Here is a 23,858-nt window from a genome sequence, read left to right on the forward strand (position 1 = left end):
GTACAATTATATTTTCACGGCCCAACGAAAATTCGATCAATATTTCCAAACTGTCCGGAATACTTAGCGATTCTCTTTAACAAAAATAAAAATAAAACAATAGATAGTAAATTATTCTTTCGTTATTACATTACGTAACCTTAATTTTCTTCGTTAAAAAATTAATTAATATTAAATAGATGTATTTTATACTTTATATTTCTTACTGCTATTTAATATGTTATAGAAAAAGTATTTGTATCGTAAGTTTATTATTCTTATTCTCTAATAGAGCTTCGTATCATGGTGTTCTACATTTCATTTTTACAAATTTAGTAACAAATGTTTATACTTGTATCATAGCGCTACTAAATTATACCAAGTTTAATATATCTTGACCAAATTAATTAGCACGTAAGTGCTACAATAAATGCAATGGTATGCAAATACTTTTTATAGCCATTGTATTTAATTTCATTTAATTTTTAATAACATAGAATTATAATCCTAAACTCGTTCTCTTGCGAACCCGTCACTTATCACGTTTCTCTGTCGTGATCTTCATTTATTAACCACCTTATCGACCAAATTTCTCATCATCCCAAGCGTATTTTCGGTTTGACAGTAAGAAGAGATACCGCAACTACTGATATTATATCTACCGCAACTTCCGAAAGGGAAGACGAGATGCAAGGCAAAGAAAAATGACCCGACCTCGCTAGCCCACGGCCGAAACTCGACAAAGAGTCACACGAAACCTCGTGTATTCTCGCGTGGCTGCTTACAAAGCGCGCGAGAGTGACGCGCGTCAAATTTTATTTTGCCTCAGTTCGTCCGTCGAATTCATTGCGGCGAATAAAACGATACCTGGAATCAGTTCGCCGAGAGCCGCGATAATAGAAGTAAGCTTCCGGTCGTGAGTAAGCTATCGGTGAAAAGAATAACCGCCATTGTCCGTGCACTCATCGAAATCTTTTATTCTCTTCGAATCGACAGAATATCGTGGAACGACCAGAATCTCGATGAGATGTGACTCAGGCTATGGTGTGTCGATTGAATTATATATAGAATCTGACAGTATCGAAATCGACGACTATAATGGTATTATCAAACAGCGTTTGATAAATCCTACAAAGATTTATGAATGCTTAGTAATTTCGTATTATGTTTATTTTGGTGTATTGTTTTAGCGGGTGACTAATTGTAGGCGTTCAAAGTTTTGAATAAAATATACAGAATTATTAAAATATTCAGTCGATCTTTTGTTGCGTGAAAGTTTCAAGAAATGATAATTATATTTTTATTATAAAGTTTCAGGAATTGTATGTATTCTTTTTTTATACCGTTGTTTGCCTCATTTCAGGTTGCAAAAATATCAAATATTTGCATCCGAACAAAGTATACCTAACGAATAAGCAAGCAGTTATTGTGTCAATAACTGACTTTTGTGCCTAACTTTATCCGACATAGAATTATAGAGGAGATAGAGAAATACACTGGGTGCGTAGAAGCATTTTTATTCGAATAACAAAAGATTCTTTATATAAAATTATTGAAAAAATAAATATCGAGTAATACTCTGTAAATGTTTAAGTTAATTATGTTATTTGTCAATAATATACTTTTATTTAATTTGATAAATTAACATATAACTGAACTACAACGTTTGAATGTTCTAACTAATAATCACTTTATGTATTTCCATTTTTAATTTAGGCTAATGAAAGTATTCTTCATAAATTCGATCGTTACAGATAAATAAATTATTCTATTCACAATTTTATTCCCACTATTGATCGTTCCTTCAAAATATTTATCATCGTCATTGATATTTTCAGCGTTGAATCGAATTGAAAAAAGAAGATAAATAAGAAGAAAAATAAGATATTCTTTCCTTGAAATATAGTATTTACGTTGAAGAACCATTAGTAGGCTGTATAAATGTCAAAAAGAGATAAATCCACGTGTGATGTATACTAGAAATGGGAAATTTATGCAAATGTTTAAGCAGCTGAATGTCAATGATACAAAGCTAACCCACTGCTCTACATAACGTTGTACTCGTTTGCTTTCGTTATTTATGTCCATTACACGAAACGCATAAACGTAGAGATTCACATTCATCACGATCGATCGACCAACTGATTGAAATATGCTCGTATTATGTAGAACTTTTGCCATTGAAATCTAATCAAAATTCAATCTCTGGTATACTTATTACATAGCAGATAACACGTTTCATTTCCAATTGACGTTATTACTAATTGATAGTACCACTAACATTTCCCTTTTTTGCAAGATTTATTACTATTTCTTCGTTAAAAAAAAAAAAAAGAAATAAATGTTTGGCTAGAAGATATCTCAAACATTTTTATCAAAGTGTTATTAAATTTTATAAGAAAATTTTATTCCAAAATAGTAGCTGACACCAACATTTATATTTACAGAAACTTAAAATAAAATTACATTTTAACTGGGATGATTTCCGATAGAATCAATACAATTGAAAATAGAAACAAAATGAACTAAGCTTTTCTTAATTCATCTGCGATATCTATAAATATAATACTATATACCAAAATAATATCGTATAAAATAACAGAGAACATTCGAAATTCTAGGAATTTTTAGATACTACACGAATTCCTCCAATAAATTCACTAATACCAATCCACCTTCTTTCAAAACTCGTTCTTCAAGCCTTCAATTTTAAAGTGCATAAAACGCACAGCAATAAATAAACATTTGGAAGAATGCAGTTGCAAATCCGTCTTCGAACCCATTCGGATAACCACATCACATGTGAGTAAAGTTAATCGTAAATCTGTCGATTCGCGAACACAGTAGAAGATTCTGTTTAGTCTCATTTACGTCCTTTCAACAGACCCGAGCTGTTCGATCGACGATAAAAATTCACGTGGAAAATGGCCAATTTCAATTTATGGTTTTGTTCTACCGTTCTACAAAGTTACAGGCTGTCGAAGTTAAGTAAAAAATAACTTTAAACAATCGCCAGGCAGCAATCGACCGACTTTGATACTCGAGCCATTTCCGTGATGGATTTGCCGGTGCAACGGCTTCGCTCTGTGATTTGCCGGCGCTAAATTTAAATCAGATCGACACCCAGGATTATTTACGTGCCAGTTCAACCTACATCGACGACAAAACTCTTGCACCCATTGCATTCGATTCGTTCTCTTTGCCGATTTCACCTATTCTAGTTACATTTGAAAGTACAGAGTTTCGTAAAAATATAGGACAGAAAACATTAGACTATCGCCAAAAGTTTCGAATCATCACGTGTTTTATAAAGCCTAAGGAATTTTAAGAAAAATTCAGCTAAAAATTCTGTGTGCTTAAGAAAATTGTTTAGTCAAAAATCGATCGAGCTAAAGAAAATTACTGTTGATTTTTGTAATGTCTTCTAATTTAAAATTAACAGTGCAAAGTGAATTATGTTAGAAGGTATTGAATAACGATACTAGTTCTTAAATCGTTACGTGTGTTTATTTCCTCCGATATAATAATAAGATTTTATAATATTATGAAACATTTGAAGTGAAAATATTATTTCGTAAGAGAAGAGACTATTTGTATTTATGAACAGAGAAAAATGTATATTACACATATGATAATCTAATGTCGGCGCAATGTTTATGATAATTGAATTGACAATATTTGACAGTAGAACACATGAAATAAAAATTGCGATCGCTATACTTTTGATAACTAAAAATCACATTCATCGTTTATAAATTATATCGGAAGAAGAATTTTAAACTTCTTCTTCTCGAATATCTGTAATACTCGCTAAAGATGTATCGTAAATCTGATTCTTTTTGACCCTTGCAATGGAACAAGACATTTATGATGGGGCGTGATAAATATCAAGGAAAGAAGAACGTTTTAAAGGCGAAACTATAAAGCCTGAAGAGTGTACGAACGATCCAAAACAAGACGAATATCGTCCAAGCCTTTGATGTTATCTTTGTCGTTATCCTTTGCACGTGATCTTTCAATGTCCATACACGTTTCTTAAAATCTACACCACAGTCGCATGCAAGAAAGATCTATTTTTAAACGAGTAGATGCTATAAAAATCTAAAATATCTCAAGCTGCTCGCAGAACTAGCTATAATGTGTCTAAAATGTCAAACTGCTTACTCAGAAGAATTCGAAACTATAAAAAAAAAAAAAACATAAAAGGCTACAGAATGTTGATAACAGAGAATTATTCCAAATAAAATTGATATCTCATGAAGGAAGAAATTTCGAAGCTGTTGAAGACTGCAAAACAGTTTACATTGAAGATGTTTATCGATTACCAATCATCAATGTACTTGTACATATTCTTCATCAACTATTACAATAATTTCTCACTTAAATACTATTTTTTCCTATTTCTCTCTTTCTTTCTTTTTTTTTATTTCCCCATCGATATCCTACAATGTTATTCAGAATTGTCGTGAAAACCTTATCAAATATATAATATCCCTGTAACATGTAACATTATAACAACTAATAATATCGTTGATTCGCTCAACTCTCAATTCTCACCACGTCTTCCCTCAGTTTCGTATCTTAACATGTTCCTCGATATAAATTCGACACAGCGGTAAAAAGTCGATATAATGGAGAGATAAATAAGAAATTTTGCATTCTTCACGAAGAATAAAAAAAAATGTCAAAAGGTTGCAGAGAAATTGTTCTATAAATGACCGAACAAGATTATAATCCTTCACCGGAAAAGTTTGTCAAGCTGACGCGAGAAACTAGTGAGGGTTAATCAGTCGATGGAAAGACCAAAGAACGAACGATAGGCAGGAAGATTTCGCGATAGAGGTTCCGCCAGTTCTTTTTTTACCCACGAAACGTGTGACATTCGTACGAGTAGGGAAGTACGGGGTATTCTCATCGTCCAAGGTCGTCCAGAATCTGAAAATACGCCCGTGAATCGATCGGACGCGTCGAAATAGCGGCCACTGTTCGTCGTATGTATTTTTATAAACGGCAGTTGGGGGTGGCGTGGAGAAGAAATGCTCTTAGAACGGCTCTTCTCGCAGGGTAAAGATCAAAGACCCGAATCTTCCACGAGAATTTCTTTCTGTCACGTCGAGGAGGCTGTACACGTTGCTTTACAAGCAAACACCAGCTGCCGCCTCTACCTTCTCCAACGAGTGTCACTGTGAATTAGTTCGTACGTCGTTCGAGGGTAAAGTTTGGTATTTGCTTTGGCACCGAAGGAAGAACGACGAACTAAGGGGAAGATTCTACTCTGAGGAACAAAAAGAGTCTACATTTTCTTCTTATCGGTTGTCAGTTTTTTCGTCGTTTCGTTTCAAATTTCAATGCGACGTTTTCCAGGAATATCCTCAGGACATTATCAACGGAAGCTGTAACAACCAAAACACCGATATTTCAATTACTTCAGAAAGCAAACTCTTCCCTAAGTGCAAAGTGAAATCTCCGTATCGAAATAAAAAATCTGAACGACGATGCTCCACTTCCTTGTTTCCCTAATCGCTCATCAGAATCTCCTGTTGCTGTTCGAGCGCTAAGAACCTGGTGCGAACTAAAGCATCCCTCGTGCGAGGAAGTTTCATTGACGGAAGCTGATATTTCGACCCAAATTCGACGCCCAGCTCGCGAAAATCCCGCGGATCAGCGAGTTGCACGGCGAGCCAATAATAATATTGACGCTGGCGGGCGATGAAAAAATAAAGCGAGCCAGCTGCTGGTGGATTGTTGAACGTACGGGGCCACGTTTTCGAGCGTGTTCGCGTTAAAAATACGAGCGCTGTTATCCGGAAATCTGGAGAGAGAGGGAGAGAGTTACGATTTTTACCCAAGCAACTTTCGTTGATCCGCGCTTGGAGAACGATTCCAGGGGTTCAGACTGTTTTACCTTGGCGAAGATTCCTTTTCGTCTCTTAACTCTTCCATTTTCTTCCCCGATGAGAATCATCCGAGAAGATTAAAGGCATACGCCGGACGCGAGCAGACTTCGCGATTCCGAAACGCGATTCCACGGTTATAATTTTTTTATTTCATGCTACCCAGGATGCAGTGGGCTCCTTCTACCTTCGACCCGTCTCGTATTTCCACTCGACGAACCAGAGGAATACTGTTGCACAGTTTATTTGCTCGGATGCTTCATGCTCTTGTTCTTCGACCCTACTCGCTCACTGATGCACTCCTTGAATATTGAAATTGACGGTTTGCGAGCTGATGCGATGACTTCGTTTGCGCGGCTATGGTTATTGAGCTATGCAAACTTTTAACAAACTCTGTTTCCTTGTTTCAAACATTTCTTTTCTGTTCTCTTCTTTTGCGCGTTCGGTTATTTATTTAGTTATGGTGTTCCGGATAATAGAAGTAGATTTTTATGTTGTACCCACTTCCGCTTAAAATTTTCTACAAGTTTAGAGCAAAAGAAACAATGACTTTTCTTAAGCGAATAAATTATTTTATTTATAATTACGATATGTATCTTTATTTTTCAAACAAATGTACGGTGAGTTTTATTCGTCAGAAAGGCACAAAGGGTGCGCCAAATTTTTGTGCGGGGGTGTGTACTATCGGATTTTACATGTAATATATATTATCTTGGAGTTGTTTCAAAAGAGGAAACGATCCTTGTCGGTAAGCTTCCATGGGATAACTCACGTGCAATCGTCTTTGACGATATTTGGAAGCAAAAGAGGAATATTTACAATGTTATATATCAGAGTTTTGAAACTTCCAAAATTGTTTTGGTTTACGAGGATATCGTTAACGGATCTCTTGGAACCTTAACAAAACGTTTGACAACGTGTTAATAATTCTTATTTAAGTTTCGTGAAGTTTAGGGAACAATACTTGCCAAAGGCGAGATTTGAATGGCGAGATTTATAGTCGAAGCAGAGTGGAAGTTCGTACATCGTACGATAAATTTCATATTCTAGGTGGAATTCGCAGTTAATTTTCTTTATATTCAATTTCGAACGCTAGTTTTGTGTAAATTATTTCGAATCAGCTAGCATCATGCATGACTGCACGCTGGCGCTGAAGATATCTGCAATCCTAATGCATTCGTTGAAAACCGTTATGTATTTATGCAAATGTATCGCATCGTCGATAAAAGTTTCTAACTTTTATAATTATAAAGTTCCATAGAAACTCTACTTTTGCAAAAATTGTTCATAAAAGTAAAAGGAATTTAGAACTATAATTTATCAAATTTATCGTAGTATAGTGCAACGTTAATATTCTACTTTCTATCGAAGCGAAACAAATTAATCGAACTGTTGATAAAAAGTTAGTTCGCTTCTGAAGCTTATCGTTGGAGCCTACGCTTATTCAACGATAAATTTGTGGTTTGGCACAGTGTTCTGTAATGAATCGGCATAGATTCATCAAAGTCATCTATTTCTTCTATGATAAATCTTGCTATATGCATTTCTGCATCTCTGCTATAAGAATCTTTTAAATTAACCGATACAATAAAAGAATATTGAAATCTGAAACCTTTCGCCTGAATAAAATTTTTATATTTGGGACTTCAAAATATTCGAACATAAAAATTCTCCAAAACGAGGTTCATCTGTCCAAAAATTACGCCATATATCTTGTCATTCGTTCAAAATTCCGTTTAAATTTCTTCTGAGATGCGGAACGTGTTAAATGGGATTTTAATCGCGTCGACTGGAAGAAAAGCGAAACGCTCGCAATGTCGAGCGCCAAAGAATATGTGCCAGGTATCGTTACATGCCAACGAGCGGAAACTTTGTACCGATATCGAATTAACGAGTTTCTAGCAATCTATCTCTACCAACAATTTGTCATGGTAAAAGGATCCGTCTTCTTCCTGGCTCATGCTCGATACTGTTCGAACGAACAGCGAAACTTCCTGCTGCGTTTCGCGGCGAAAAAATCACGCAACCATACTTACATATGTAAGCTCGGTTGCGTAATACACGTCGCTTCTTTCTCTTCATTTCTCTCGCGTTATTTCTGCCCGAATTCTGTGCCAGATGTCGTGTACTTTGACGCGGAAAATCGCGCATGTGCTGTTTTTTCGACGAGGAACCGAGATGCGGATTCGTTTGACGGGTACTCGGATAGACGTTGAGATTTTGCCTGATGATTTTTGCGAGATTCTATTTTAGATTCTACTAAGACGCAGGATTTGGTATGGCGTTGCGCGAATCGTAGACTTGGACGAAACCGTACGATGACTTTAAACGTGTTGCGATCATCGAATTTGTATATTTCAATCTCGTTGCTGTCTCGACGATGGAGAAGGTCTTTTACATTTTAGAAAAATGCTTAATATAAAATCGAAAGGAAATATCGAAAGGAGAACTAGATATGAAATTATTGAAATATTCGCAGTTCAAATTCTAAGGAGAAGCATCTACAATTTGCGTGTGTACATTTGCTCAGAAAATTGCCCAAGTCTAATCTGTGATATAAACAGTCTAAAGCAGACAAATAAACGGTGCAGCAATAATTCTCGCGTTTAAAAGCGAACCGTAACAGCATAGAAGATTACGTATTTCAGGTAACGGCAAATAAAAGAATTATAACCGCAATATCGTTTTCTCAATCGTAAACTTTATTTTTCCGGAATTGCTACTCTCCCTCTCGTAAGATTTATAATGCGAATGAAAATTAATTCTCTGCCTGTGTGTTAAAGGCTTATCTTATTATTATTTTTGTTTAATTTTTTTGTCGATAAAATACGAAATTCGACTATTGGAAAAATATCTAAATAATTTTGCCAGAATCTTTCAAGTAATTTTACAACGATTCTGCTTGCTACAAAGGATGAATTTTGAATATCTGTAGATTTCTTTTGTAAAAGATACTATGATAGCTAAACATAAATATGTTTGCATCAGTTTTGAAGCATCGTATATAGCACCACTTATTAAATTAAATAACTTCTGCCCATATGAAATTTGAACGATGGATGAACATCTTTCACATTGAATAATTTCGTTTTATATACAACAGTCTGGAAGAAACGATTCGCATCTTTTGAAGAGGCTTTCGTCTTAAAATATTGTACGCAGCTGACGGAGCTTACAGTCGCAAGGCTGATCGCAATGAACATTTAAGTTCCAAGCACGTGCATCTCGCTGAAAGTTTGTAGGCCATCGCCAAAATACCTCAGAACCGGTGACAAATGAGAAGCAACATCCGTCGTTGTCAATGCAGAAAATTTGCTAACAAGTGCACGTCACCGCTGGAAAAATCGGTGCATACTACACGGAAACTTCCATCTTTCATCATCAAACAAAAGCTTCCGATTTATCTTTTTCTTTCAAACATAACGATGTTTACTTGTCAGCTGCAATGTATTGCATCGTAATACGTAATGAATTATATTTTATGACACTTTTGCAAATATGATTTCGTTTATCTTTGTTATAAGCTACAATTTATTACGAGCTATATCGTAAGCTGAAAGAGAAAAATTTGAAAATAGATTTTCCAATATAGTGTATGAATGTAACTTTTAGCTTTGGACATTGCCTTGGTTCTTCGGAATATGTATATAACAAATAAACGAAGAACGAATGAACAATAAGAATAAATGAAGTTTCTCATATCTTTGTAAGTATGTTGCGTTTGGTTGATGGCAGATATTATTTCAAAGTTTAGAATATTTAAGTAACAACGATAAGAATAAACGAGGTACCTTGTGTCTTTTACGGTGGCCTTTATTGAAATATTAATTTACATTATAATTAAGTAGATACTTAAACGGTAGAGTGGAAAAGAGCCAAGTAAGTTGTATGCGTTTTAGTACCTCAAGCATTATATTTCACTAAACCGTTTACGACCATTGCCCAACTATCTCTTTACTGGAAATGTAATAACACAAAAGCACGGATACTATTTTGTTTCTGGGGCGTTTCTAGAATTATTCATGCTTCTTAGGAGTTCAACTGCTTCAATGTATAGAAAATATCTCAGTAAAATTTTAATTTCTAATTTCTCTTTTGCAGAAAATATCGCAGTAAAATTTTAATTTCTAATTTCTCTTTTGCTGAAAATTTTACTGCGATGCTTCCAACTAAACTAGATAAATCCAACAATATGAAAAATATTCATGCACTGGTACAAAATATTCTTCAATTTATGGAAGGTGTTCTTGCCATTGCAATGCATCGATCATGAAACGAACGGATATTTTCATATTTATATTTGAAATAAACTTTACAGGCGAATATTACATTAGATAATATTATTTTTATACGTACGTAAGTATGTAGGAAATTGTATCGAATTATTTATACTATTCGTGAAATATCTAAAATACTTTACCACTTTACACGTATACCGTAAAATAGCATTAGATGCATAACCCAATTGCGTTTTACTTCCTTCATTTACATTTTAAATAACGCGTTATAAATCATGAATTATGCACGGTAGTCTCTTGCTATGTTAAAAGAACATTGTGGCTAATAATATAAACTACTGCTAGGACTTACATAAATGCAAGACCGGAACATGTGTGTAGTCTCCATATCAATCGACATGCTATTTCTTATCCAAAATTTTACGAAAACTCGACGAAAATGGCGATGTTTGGCGAATTGCCCATCCACAGGCGTCCAAAGACTACGCCTCTTAAACTTTACGTTTAAAGGTTGCCTTAAATCACAATTTATTATTTATTAACGAGTTATTATTGAGAATACGTGAATTACACTTGGAGCACAAAGAAACAATATCATGTATCGTCTCCTATTACTTTCTACTGAACCCATTAAGGACACAAACATTTTATTAATACGACAATTTACATTATTGCATAACATAATATTTCATTAATAATATTTTCAAAAGCGATTTAAATTATCGAATTCTATTTTTCATTATTGTGACTACAAGAAGGGACTCCAAGGATTTGCAAAATATTGTTTTCCTCGTCATTCATTCCTTCATTCGTATCTTTACAAACTTTCTTCAATATTTCAGAAATATTGTTTATTCGTAACATCGTGTCATTCGCTTGTTATGGAACCTCGTAGATATACAGGGTGGTTGGTAACTGGTAGTACAAGTGGAAAGAGGGTGATTCTACGCGAAAAAAGAAGTCGAAAATATAGAATAACAATTTTTCGTTTGAGTCTTTGTTTTCGAGAAAATCGACTTTGAATTTTCGCACGGTACGCGTGCACTTTATCGCGTCTCGTTATAACGGATCTCACTGTAGATCGTTGTCTCGATTGACGTTATTTTTTTAAATTTTAAAATTTTTAAATTTTTATTCTATATTTTCGACTTCTTTTTTCGCGTAGAATCACCCCCTTTCCGCTTGTGCCACCAGTTAACCACCCTACCACCCTATATAATCAGTTTCTAAAAGGCTCGTATCTTTGGTTTTAACAAACCTCCTTCCCAAGTACCTACGTAAATATATTAAAATACTCTGCTCCAACCATCGACTAGCGTCGAAATAAAAAAATCAACAGAGACAGTTTCGTCATATTTTTCCAAATGATCCTCATAATAATCTTCTAAATCTTACATTATAAATTTTCCCTCGTTTTATTACATAGCCTAAGAATTAATAGTAATTCTAAATGCAGCCACAACTTCTATAAACCGTTCCAGTCCCACGACGCTACTTCAAAGCCTGTTCTTCATTAACGGTCGCACGAAATAGCCCGAACTATTCACTGGTAGCTCGTAATAGCAGCGGAACGTTGGCCACCGCAAATAATATCCGCGCACGGATTCGGTAGGCCGCGAGATTCCATCGCGGAAGGTGAATGTTAGCTCGCGTTGGCCGCCATTTATCTCATTCAGCCACGCATGCCTGCCAGTCTCCATTACGTAGAGGGGTTCTATCGTCTTTGGTGGAACGATTCACGTCTTCATTTTTCACACAATTCGATTGCGAAGGCAACGAACACGAGACGAGGAAGAAAATACGAATTCCACGACTATAAATCCTTTCGGCTAAACGAGTTCCTTTCTATTGGCCTGTTCGAAAGCTCGTAGCGAAATGGAAGAACAATTTGAAATCCTAACCCCAACCTAACCTCAACCTAACCTCAATCTATCCATGTAGGAGCTGTTAATTGTATTAAATAATCTAGGCACCACTTCTTTCATGAAAATTTTTTGCCATTTACAGAATATTTCAGAAAACTCAGTGCAAGCTTCGGTAGCTTGTTTCAAAAAAGACAAAAATCCTAACAAACGATGCAAGTATCGATTAGCTTTCGAGGTATAAGAACATCAAAAGGTGGATAAATAATTTTTCGTCTTTCTCGAGCTATTTTTCCAATGATCCAAATTACTTGGTTTCTTGTGATTAACACAAATTTTCGCAAGACTAAAATATATGTATATTTGGCACATGAGACAGACAAAATCGAAGATCCACTTTTGCCTATGTTCTTCATAGATATAAATATAGGGCTTAACGTCGTCTTATCGAAAAGAACGACAACAACAAACAATGCTCTTGTCTTTTAGTTAAGTCCAAGAGAAAGATATCGAGACCAGTAGAAACCACGAAATCTTGAAAATCGGTAATTTCATCATAAGCATCGTTTGTTGGACTACGGTGACATCTGCAGATTTCTAAGAACGCGTTTTATCTGCGTCTCGAAGACTCGTCCGCGTGTCTCGTCCGCATGTTCGTTTATCATCCTCGCGAACGATTCATCGTTCCCGCTCGACGATGCATCATAAAGCGGCTTAATTATCACCGTGACTATGGATCTCGTGGAACGCTCTTTTCCGACCGTGGTTTAAATGGCACAGAGCCGGAGCCGCTTTTATGGCCACGAAAGACTTGCCAGATGCACAAGTTCGGGACATCCGGGCCTTGTCCTACCGCTTTCCCCGGGATTCGCTAAGATAACATCAGATGCGATGTACTGTGACTGTGATTGATTGCTGGCTTGTGTCTCGCGATGCGACTGGGATGAGCATTTCTTTGTGAGTTACGCTGCTAGTGTAGTTAGGGTCCGCAACCACGTAATTAGCATGCCAACCGTGTGCTCGAGCTTGTGACATGAAAGCACACGCGACGTCGTTTCTTCTGGTGCGATAAAGCAACTCAAAGGGATTCTTCGATCTCTTTATCCTTTAATCCGTGTTATTGTGCGTTTGCTTTGGACTATCACGGAAGATTGATTCTTCAGCTGAACACGTAAAGCTGTTGCTCCTGAGCAGATGGATCAAATTTACTCTCAAAATTCGACAAAGTCGATTGGATGGTTCGTTTCGTATTGCGACGTCAGAGATGAAATTCTTGGATCGTCGCGAGACGAACGAAAGCGAAAGCATTTGTACAAAACGGTTTTCATTAATCAAGAACGAAAGTTTGAGGTCTTGCAGGCAATCGGATACGTTCTGGTTGTATAGACGAGGATGTTCAATTTGATGAATCTATGGATCATCAATTCCAAAGAGATGTCTAGGTTTGCTAAAGGATTCCAGAAGGCATTATTTCTATAAAGGCTGTTGTATTTCTATAAAAAGTTACGAATTGATCATCCTGATAGTGAATAATGTCTCATTACGATGCGATTTTAGAATCAATGATTTCAAGTTACCATCGGTTAGTTCTAAATATATCGTAAATATAGGTAACTTGAAACCTGTTTGAATATTTAACTGCGGGATATCGTTTTCTTTTCATGGTTTAGTGGTAGTGAGATCAAATATCAGCGCAACGACCTGTGGTGCAAGGTTATTCGAGGCCATTCAAGGTATCCGTCATGCTCTAAAAGTTGCCGCTGCGTCTGACCACAAGTGGAATCGTTCTACTGTCGCGACCTGAATTTATGATCGCAAGGTAACGATCCAGAAATTTTGTTATTTTTCAAATTCTTAATTGAGCACAGTTAAGCGATTGCTATTTTTAGACATAGAAAAAAGGAATTCTCGTTGAATTATGTTATCTGGAATGCATTCCGATATCCTGATTTACGTACAATCAAATACGTGAAACTATATGAGGCAGTTTCAGCAGCAGGTTCTTAAGTTACTTTTGGGATAATCATTGTATTTTAAATTTTCAGATATATATTTCGACAAAAAATTGAAATACGACATTACAGAAAATTAATTCTATTTAGAATTTGCAAGTCCAAAATCCCTAAGAATAGTATAGTAGTAAAATGTCGAATGATATCTCGATTGTTTCTCGTTCTTTTCTTATCAATTTTAATATATTCTTGCTGTGTTCAATGCAAATTAATTCTACTCTCTACGAAGCACATACGTTTAAATTTTATGCAAAGAAGAAAAATACGATTTTACTTGAAATATTTTACGAAAAATTCTTAATATTATAATTAATAATCAGTTGTAATATTATTTCAATAATCGTATAAATTTCTGGCATATCTCGAAATACGTCTATTCGATATTTAAAATCAAGTTTCCATTCATGATCCTTAAGAGAAAATTTATATTACATCACTCTCGTCTCTTAATGACAAGATTGGATTCACAGTATTACATTACCCATTGTTTCCTATCTCCACATTTACTTTTAGATCATTAAGAGGAAAATTCATATTACATCACGCTCGATGATAGTATTTTACTCAGTATATCGTATTATCCATTGTTTCCTTTTTTCTATTTACTTCCTAGTTTCATCGTTCGTTCTAAATATGAACAATTTATTCCAATAAACAGAAAGTTTGATTCTAAGCTTTTCTAAGCTTAAAAAGGAATATTCTCCAGTTCTAAAAAAGAATTGCTTAAATACTTTTAACACCTGAATAACTCTCGTTCGTAGATAAGCCTATTAAAATATTTCGCATACAAAAATATACTTTATAAGTTTAATGAAAATATCCTATAAGCGTAACATGTCGTTCCAATCCAAGATAAGAAACAATATTACAAAAAACGAATAATAAATATAAACGATATTCATCGTTTAATCAGTTAGATGACAACCTGTTCTAGATGCCAAAACTGTGTAGCATTCTTTCAATAATATAATTTATTAATCAATAATATAAATAAATAATATATAATCAATTATATATAATTATATATTTATCAGAATAAAAGTTAACATTACAATTTCGTCACAAATATCGCACTATTGGTTTAGTCTATTAGTATCAAGTTACTAATTGTATCTAAGTAGCAAACACTGCAACAAAATTTACATTCATTCCCACTAAACAGATCATTCATTTCAACTCCATAACAATCTTTCTCATAATCAACATTCAAGGAAACATTCTTCGTTCTTACAGAGGATTAAGAAAGAGCCGAAAGATCTCGTGATTTGCTGGAATTGCGGAAGGTAATGGAGGGTCCCGATTCACTGTTTACGATCTCGAAACGAACACGCGCAAACGTAACGGATAATTCATTAAACGGCCTCTGCTATTTCCATCGGCGGAGCCTTCGTGAGAGCAGGCAGATCGCGTCGACGTTGCTCCTATTTAAAATAAGCAGCTTTACGGTGCATTCGCGGCTCTCGTACGCCGCAGGCCTTCACTCTTGTGTCACTCTTCTATTTCCAGAGGCCTCGGCTACGCGTCTTTCGCCGTCGCGATGCGTCCACTTGAAATAATCGTTTACGTCTGACAGCGTTACCCTCCTGCAATAAGCCAACTCATTCCCTTTCTGAAAACGATCGTCCCTACAAACGAAAACTGTCATCGGTGCAAGAAATTCCTTCCCTTGCTTCGAGTTCATTTCTCCAGAAACGTTGCCACCGTACAGCCTTCATTATATTTTAGATATTTGCCTGACGCTGTGTAAAGCGTAATTTAATTTCGCATTTATTACCAATGAACAGATTGAATTTTTATGGAAATTCATACCTTCGAGAAGATGATTAAAAAGGTAGGGCCTCGGTAAAGAGATGTTTTTATCTGACAAGTATTACAGAAAGCACTGTAATTTACATATTTTATATATCTTGTCATGTTATGCGCGTTTCGTGCAATTTATCACTGTCAAATTTTCTATAGATGCATAAAAACTCGCGGACTATTAATGAATTGCGTATTATCGGTTACTTTCTAGGACCATTTTATCATTTTGCCAATCTTTGAATTTCTGTTTCAGAAAATTGGTAAGATTTTTGAATTTCAAATATTTGATTATTATACTATAACTCTGTGATTAGAAAGTCAAGGTACGACATTAGGGAATCACCTGATGATCTTTGCCCACTTTCGTATATTCAAAAAGTATTCTAGTAAAAGAATTCTATTTATATTCGTTTCTATTTATCTTTCTCTAACCCAATCCACCCCTTGACTTATGAGTCATCTTACACGTGTATGTGCATACGGTAGGGTTCATAACGTTTCCTACTGTAACACTTGAATGAACGAAGAACATCGATATACTATACGGAACATGTGTTCATCATTCCTCGAGTTTGTGAACCAAAATTAAACTTCGTCACGAGTGTGACTCGTCACACGTGAATCACAATCTACGCCAAGAGTGTGGTATCCTATCATAAAACAAAGCTAAGAGGTGTCTCATATAATTCATTATTACATCATGTACAACATACGAGCATACATCTTATACTATAAACAACGTTAACAGAATATTTATAAAAAATTGTTATTACGTATAACAATTCCAAACTTCCTCGCGAGCATAACAACGAATAATTAAAAAGTCCTTCGCAATTCAACAATCCAATAACGTTATGGGCTAATTCATATCATGTTACAATAATATTTAAGAACATTTCTTTAAGTAAAAACGATAGAGGGATCATTGGTTATTCGATCATCGTGAGAAATATCGAATTTACCGAAAAAAGTGCAGCAACCTGATAGAGAAAAATGCAAATACGAAATGCAATGAACTTAATATCGTACAGGAAATATGTATACCGTGTGCAATGATAAATATATCAACGTCAAGATTTCTTCCAAAAATTGTACGTTGCGTCATATGATTAAGGATAAGGCTAGAATGGCACTTTGCCGTGAATACAACGTACAACTTTAATTTTGCGCAAGAAATTGCGATTTAAACTGAATAATTCTATATAACATAGCAATCTACGCTTGATCTTTGGCGATGCACTTAGAATTCTAGAATTTATTGCATTGTAACATAAGCGATAACATAGCCACAATAATAGATAGAAAGAGAATGCAGGATATTTTGAATTTTATGAAGACAACGAAATAAATAGTAATGAATACTGATACAGATAAAAGAAATTGATCTCTTCGAACATTCAAAATATTCCCTACACTTCAAAATGTTCCAAAATGATACAGCACGGATAAACCATAACAAAGGTATTGAAAATCGAATACAAAGAATAAAAGGGATCAGTTTTGCGTACTGAATGTAACAAATTTTAAATGTCAGGATGTTAGAATATTGCAATGTCTGTTCTAAATTACAACACGTAAGCTATACAAGTGAAATTGGAAAATTTCGTGCGATGGTTGTAACTAATCCTAAATAACAGAACAGACATGTGTAACTGTATATGGCAAACAGAAAAGGATTAATCATCTCATCGATACAGCCATAGTAAACATCTGTAACTCATAGAAAATCATCCAGGAAAAACACCGAATGTATACAGAAGTTGAAACCGAAATAGGAAGGACGTGTAACATCGACACACTTCTTATAGATTCTACAATGTTTTTCATCATGTTGCAAAATTAATAGGTTTAATTCGAAACATGTGTAACAAACGCGAGGAATATCCACAATTTTCACCGCTGAATGGGCTTTGGTTCGTTTAGGAAGTTTTCGATGCCCTCTAAAACGAGAACGTTCATTGAAACACGTGTTTTGAGAACATTAGAACAGAGAGAACGAAGTGAAAGATATAAAAAGCGTGTAATAGAGCGTATGTATATCGTTGTGAATCATCAAGGTTGGTCGACTAAGAACGTTGCTCTAGCAGTTATTTTCCAAAAGTATTATTCATCAGACGTTTTCTCTCTTTCTTTCTCAAAACTTAAATTTGTAAAAACGGGAGATTTATTTGTCCAGCGACTAAAAATGAAAAGTAAGGACGCGTATATCTTTCTTTAAACATAGTTGAACGTAGTCGGTAGATGCTACGATAGAAGATTGTCGATTTGTTAAGTCTGAGTGAAACAGTATTTCGTGATATTACAAACTAAATTGTTATTAAAAGGTATTCATATGTTTCTTACGTTTCATACATGATTCATTTATGTATATTATTTTATTACGTGTATATCTTCGTCTGGAAAGTAAAACCTCGTCTGAAAATTGAACTCGTCCTGCTCGTAAATTTTCGACGATCGAATTATCGTTTAGAAACTAGAAACAGTATCAATCGATATCCCAAAATTGTTCACAGTTATGTACTAGTACAAACGTACTGTCATAAAAGGCGCGAAAATTGAATTTTTGAAAGATTTTGCAGCATTTTGCTAAATTTCCTTCAAGAAATTATCATCCGCGATATTGTATAATATTAACAACAAATATTTTCAAACAACGCTAATATAAATTATGACCTGTCCTCCGATGACTAACATTTTCACGTCGACGACTGTGACATTCTAAAAATCATATACCCGCATGCCTAACCAACAATGGCATCGTTCCACTGCTCCGAATTCCGATCTATCATTATCATTAAATTACTGTGCACACCATCCAACAACATTAATAATATTTATTTATGATGTCGTTTAAAATTGACCTCGAAATTGGCAACGATAATACAAACATGCTTGGAAGGCACATAGAAAGCATATGATGTACGTACACTGTCGAACAATGTCTTAAATGTATCATAAATAGTAATTCTTGCAAAATCCTTGACAAACTTTCTATTATTGCACATGATTCCTTATTTACACATTTATTTTTGATGTAATTATGTCATTGTTTTATGCGCATTATGCAAAATACAAAATAAACCCCTCGAAGTGAAATTTCTATTTAAGCTGCTGATTTCTCTTTCATACAAAATGTACAACAAAAGATATAATTTATTATTACACGCAACTCTTAATCAAAAAATATATCAAAAAATTGAATTAAGACATTCTACACAGCATTGTAATGAAATCAAAATCTATATTAATACCGAGGTGTTTGAATTTTTTATACATCAACCAGATGCATTAGGAAAAGATTTTCATTTCTTTTCTGTAATTACAAAACAAGATATGGATCGATCATTCTAATTAATCGCACATTAAATTTGTTGATATCTACTCTTACGAACAACGTCGATTTCTTTTCTAATTTCATTGCTTTCTTCAAATATAAACTACGCGTGACGAAATCTTGAAATAATGTGATTGAATCTGCCAATAGACGTATGAACATCGTTTAATAAACTAATCATCACGCGAGCAAAATCCAAACCCAATCATCGTGCGAATAATAACAATTCATATTAGATTTTGCCTGTTCACCGTGTATTAAGTAATGGTAATTTTCCTATACCAAATATTTCGAGCTTGTTTCAGTTCAAATTAGAATTTAAAAAATATAAAATTATATAAACAAACATATATCTATCTTAGCTGCTACCTTTCGCGTTTAACATGTTTATAAAATGCTATCCAAGCTTCTATTCCTGTGGGATATATGTTCTCGAATATACAATGATGTGTAAAAGTGTCTGATCAGATAAATATTTCGCTTCGCATATGTATATTCCAAAATTGATATCTGAAAGAATTTCTAGAATGACAACTAAAATAAACTAACACATTGGAAAAATAGTTAAAATTAATAAATAATACCAACGTTAAAGTTCTTACTAACATTACAAGACACGTTGATACAAAAATTCTTTAACGTACATATGAAGTGAACATTTACCTGATTCATAACTTTTGCGCGCCACTGTATATTACGAGCAACGGATATTAGCAAGAAAATGTGTTTCTCGAAATATTAAGAGATTTCACACGAAATTCGTTAGAATTTTTTATGTCTTTCAGTCTTCGTGGAAATGGACTATAAGCGGTGGAAAATATGTAAAAAAGCAGACGGCCAACAGAGACGAGATTACTCATCGTGTTCACGATTTTCACGGGTGTTTATCACGATTTTAGTCGGGGAGGCAGATCGGCCTTGGGTCCTGGCAACGCTCCTATGTACGCAGGAGCCTCGCAGAGAACACTGCTTCCAAAAGCTCGGTTAAGTTACGCAAATAATTGTGCGAATTGTTCGGTCACGGTTGTATTGTTATAATTATAACGACTTTATTTTCTAGACAGTCGTGCGCAGTATATATAGCGATGCTGCAACTACAAACAAATAAATAGAGCAGAGGAAATGTATAAATCCATCGCTTCGATGAGATACTTTTCGATGCAGAATGAGATATTGTTAATTAAAACTCCTCGGAACGGCGCAAATAAATTTGGTTTTTTCATAAACGAACGCACGATCGAATAGAGGGAACGATATTAAACACACACTTGTACAAGACGCTCCGTATTTTATACTTTCCACCGTTTTTTCGGTAAAATTTCAAAATGATTTATTTCTTGATTGTTCAAACTAGAATCTTCTCTGAATGTCTATACTTCATTTTCGTGATATTGAATTTAATAACTATATTTAATAATGTTCTTGGTACATCGAGGTTGTTTCTACAGATTGACTTGGAACAAAATGCACACATGATTTATGTCTATTTCAGGTATTGCAGAAAATGAAATATTATAATAAAATCGCAAGGAATTGTAGAAAATGAATATAGTGGTAAAAAAAAGGTAAGCTTGATACAATTATAGTAAAGCTTCAAAGCTTCAGGAAAAAAGAAACTTGGAATTATCGTAACTAAGAGAATGGAAAAGTAACATCTTTTACCTGAAAATAGCAACTTTTTCTTCAAGAATAAAAAGAAATAACAACAATATAGATTCCATCATAGTGTATATTATTAAAAACCACTTATAACATATAACTAATGCTTAATATTTATTCTACATTGATTCACAGAAAATCCTTTGACAGTCCAACTTTCCTTCAGGTTCATACAATGTACATATTTTAATATTTCAAGAGTACCTCAGACAATAGAAAAAATATTAATTGAAAAAAAGTTAATCTTAGCTACATCTTCATAGGAAGATTCTTAAAGCAAATTTCTCTCATACCACACATTCCTCTAAAAATTTCTCTCGATCGTCTGGTTTTCACGTAAACGCAATGTTATGCTTGGCCTACTGGTCAGACAGTCATCCGTCAACAACGACAATCGCGTATTTTACGAGAAGATGAAGCGTGCACCACTCGAGACTCGATGTTTCTTCCTCGTGGAAAATGTTCGAGGTCGAGACAGAAACCGGAAGCTAATCTGTGCTTGCCCGTATCGTGACCAACAGGCAGAAGCAAACGCTATTTTCATGCTACGTTTTAGGCAATCCGACTGCAATATGTTTCGAGTTCAATTTGTTGGATCATATCAGGAGGCAGAATTATGTAACGATAAACGCTGTCCACTCGTACAATTTTCCGACAAAACTGTCAGAACGAAATGATGTGTCGTACGAAAATCGTGCAATATTATTTGAAATTTTCCGAGAATCAGATTAGCTGTGTTTGATCGCGGATGCTTCTAATTTTAGGCTGCACTCACGCGGCATAACATCGATTTGGATTTTGTGCATGCCTTGCAGGTTCCGAGGATATCGCTTATAGCCAATCCACACGCGATAATTTAATCCACAGGAAAACATATATTTCCATGCTTCACAGGCAATCTAGATTTGTTTTATCAAACTCCAAAAAGAAAAAAGAAACTCCTTATGAAGAATTATATACTAGCTTCTACACGAAGTTCTTTCATTAAATTCACTAAATTTACTATTTCTTGAAGTTCCCAGGCTTGTAGTATTTTAATTAGTCATTTCAGAATTTCTTATAAAATTTATGTGATTGTAGCACATCGTAGAATCTAGTAACTGGCGTTAGAAGTACCATTATTTGTAACGAAAGTGAAGAAGCTTCTAAACTTATAATTTTATTCGCGCATAATTAATGTTTATCCTAACGATATTTAAAATAGGTCTCCTATCTCCAAAACAATCGTCTCCAGAAATCATCACAAGACCTAGTTTCAGCTGTTGCGAAACTGCAGAAAACTGCGTTCACAATTTCTACCTACATAACAGCCTGCATCGTCTAGTTAACCAGAAACACGCATGCAACGGTAAACAGCTGGCTTACCAGCATCCAAACTTACTCTGCGTTTTAAATAAATTCACAGCTAACCCACTCTACGATCCAAAACTATCATCTATCGAATACGAACCGTGCATCAATGGAAAATAGAATTAACGCATAATTTTATCGTGCAATCTTTATCTCTAGCTATAATTCTTATCACTATCCTTTTTGTCATCACTATTTTGACCCAAAATAATCTTACCTCTCGCCTGCTGGTAGTAGTGGTGGTAGTTTTACGAGTGCTTGACCTGGTCATGGAGCTGATGGTATCATGGGGTGAGTCCCAGTCCTGGAAGACTTGCGTGGTTGCCATGGCGACTGTTTGCGATCCTCTTCGCGTTTCACAACTTAAACTACACTGAGATCGCGTTGGTCAACGATCGTGCGGAGAAGAAAGATTGTAACCCTCTCACTGAATCACGATACGCACTCGAACGGTTTTGCTTCTCGAACGAATATCTCTCAGCGATTGACTCTCTCGTAGATATCGATAGCGTGATCGAGGAACACCTCTAAAATATCTGAGACTTCTGTAGCCTCTGTTCCAAGTACTCCAACTTGATACTTTCTTCAAAGCTAATTTCTATTCTTATTTTCAGTCACTTTCACGTTCATCTTTTTATCCAAAGACTCGTTATATTTATTAGAAATATTTTATTCAGTTATTAAACTCTACATCTAACATAGAACTCTAATTTTATAGTAATTTAATTTTATCACATAGAAGAAATATTTGTACGAGTGCAAGTGAAAATAATAGGAAATATTAGAAACAGAAAGGAAATTCTAATATTGAGATATTAGGAGCGTAAAGGACGAAGACGAGAAGGTTCCTCGATCAGCAGGATCGACGATCGATCGGTACTCGGGGCACGGATCGATACCTACGTGGACGCCCCATCGGACGAGCCTGATTGCTGCGAAGGCGCGACGAAGTTGTTCACGAAAGTAGCTTCTTCGTGCAGGATGAATGCGCGATTCGAGGTGGATCACGCGCGACTGAGCTTCAGAAGCACGCCTCCGCTTTACCGCGAGAGAGTCAACCGCGCCGCGCCCCATCCTCAGTCTAATTCCAGAAATACGGAGAAACACGTATAATTAGGACGACGATGGCCACCACGACGTCTCGTGACGACGGTACACGACGAAGATCTACGCGACTACCCCTCAGACGCTGCTACTCTCGAGGATGGATTCGAGGATGGGACGTACAATGTCAAGGGATTATCGAACGAAACTCATTGTCTAGATTTTGTTCGATCGATTCTGTGATTTGATAAAAAGCGTATTGTGGTTTTAAATATAAAATAAAAATAATAAATATACAAAATTGTGGTTTTCTTTAAATTCCAAACTCCACCTTAAACCTGTGAAATAAATATCTCTAATAAATCGAGTCGAAATAATCAGGTCCGATTTTCGTCGATAATTTCATTTTCTCTGGACCTGTCGCGAAAAAAATTCCTACCGTACAATTCTATCCCCTTTGAAAATGACTAAAAAAGAGTCATCCATACCACGCAAATTACACAAACGCACGACGCTTCGAAAGCACAGCGGCCATCAGCCGCGCCTCTCTATCGTTTCAAACGTGACCAATTACTGCATTTTTCTTTTACTTACAATCAAACCCTGGCGCGCAAATCAATTTCCACGCTCGTATACAATCCGTATAGGCGGCACTGTGCCGCGATGAATTTCGATCGGAATTT

General features: G+C 35.2%; 1 protein-coding gene across 9 annotated transcripts in view; it reads right to left on the reverse strand.

Moving 5' to 3' along the window:
- LOC126866152 (tropomodulin) overlaps positions 1 to 23,858 on the reverse strand; it is a 118,923-nt gene that overhangs the window by 60,553 nt on the left and 34,512 nt on the right. The window contains exon 1 of one of the 9 annotated variants that reach the window (XM_050619381.1): positions 22,349 to 23,149. The exons of the other annotated variants lie outside the window; for them this stretch is intronic. Within the exon in view, the coding sequence (XP_050475338.1) occupies positions 22,349 to 22,459 (111 nt within the window). The 5' untranslated portion in view covers positions 22,460 to 23,149. Of the gene's footprint in view, positions 1 to 22,348; positions 23,150 to 23,858 lie in introns of those variants that run through there. 9 annotated transcript variants of the gene reach the window in all.

The sequence above is a fragment of the Bombus huntii genome, chromosome 5 (assembly GCF_024542735.1).
Source record: "Bombus huntii isolate Logan2020A chromosome 5, iyBomHunt1.1, whole genome shotgun sequence".
NCBI classification, from domain to species: domain Eukaryota; kingdom Metazoa; phylum Arthropoda; class Insecta; order Hymenoptera; family Apidae; genus Bombus; species Bombus huntii.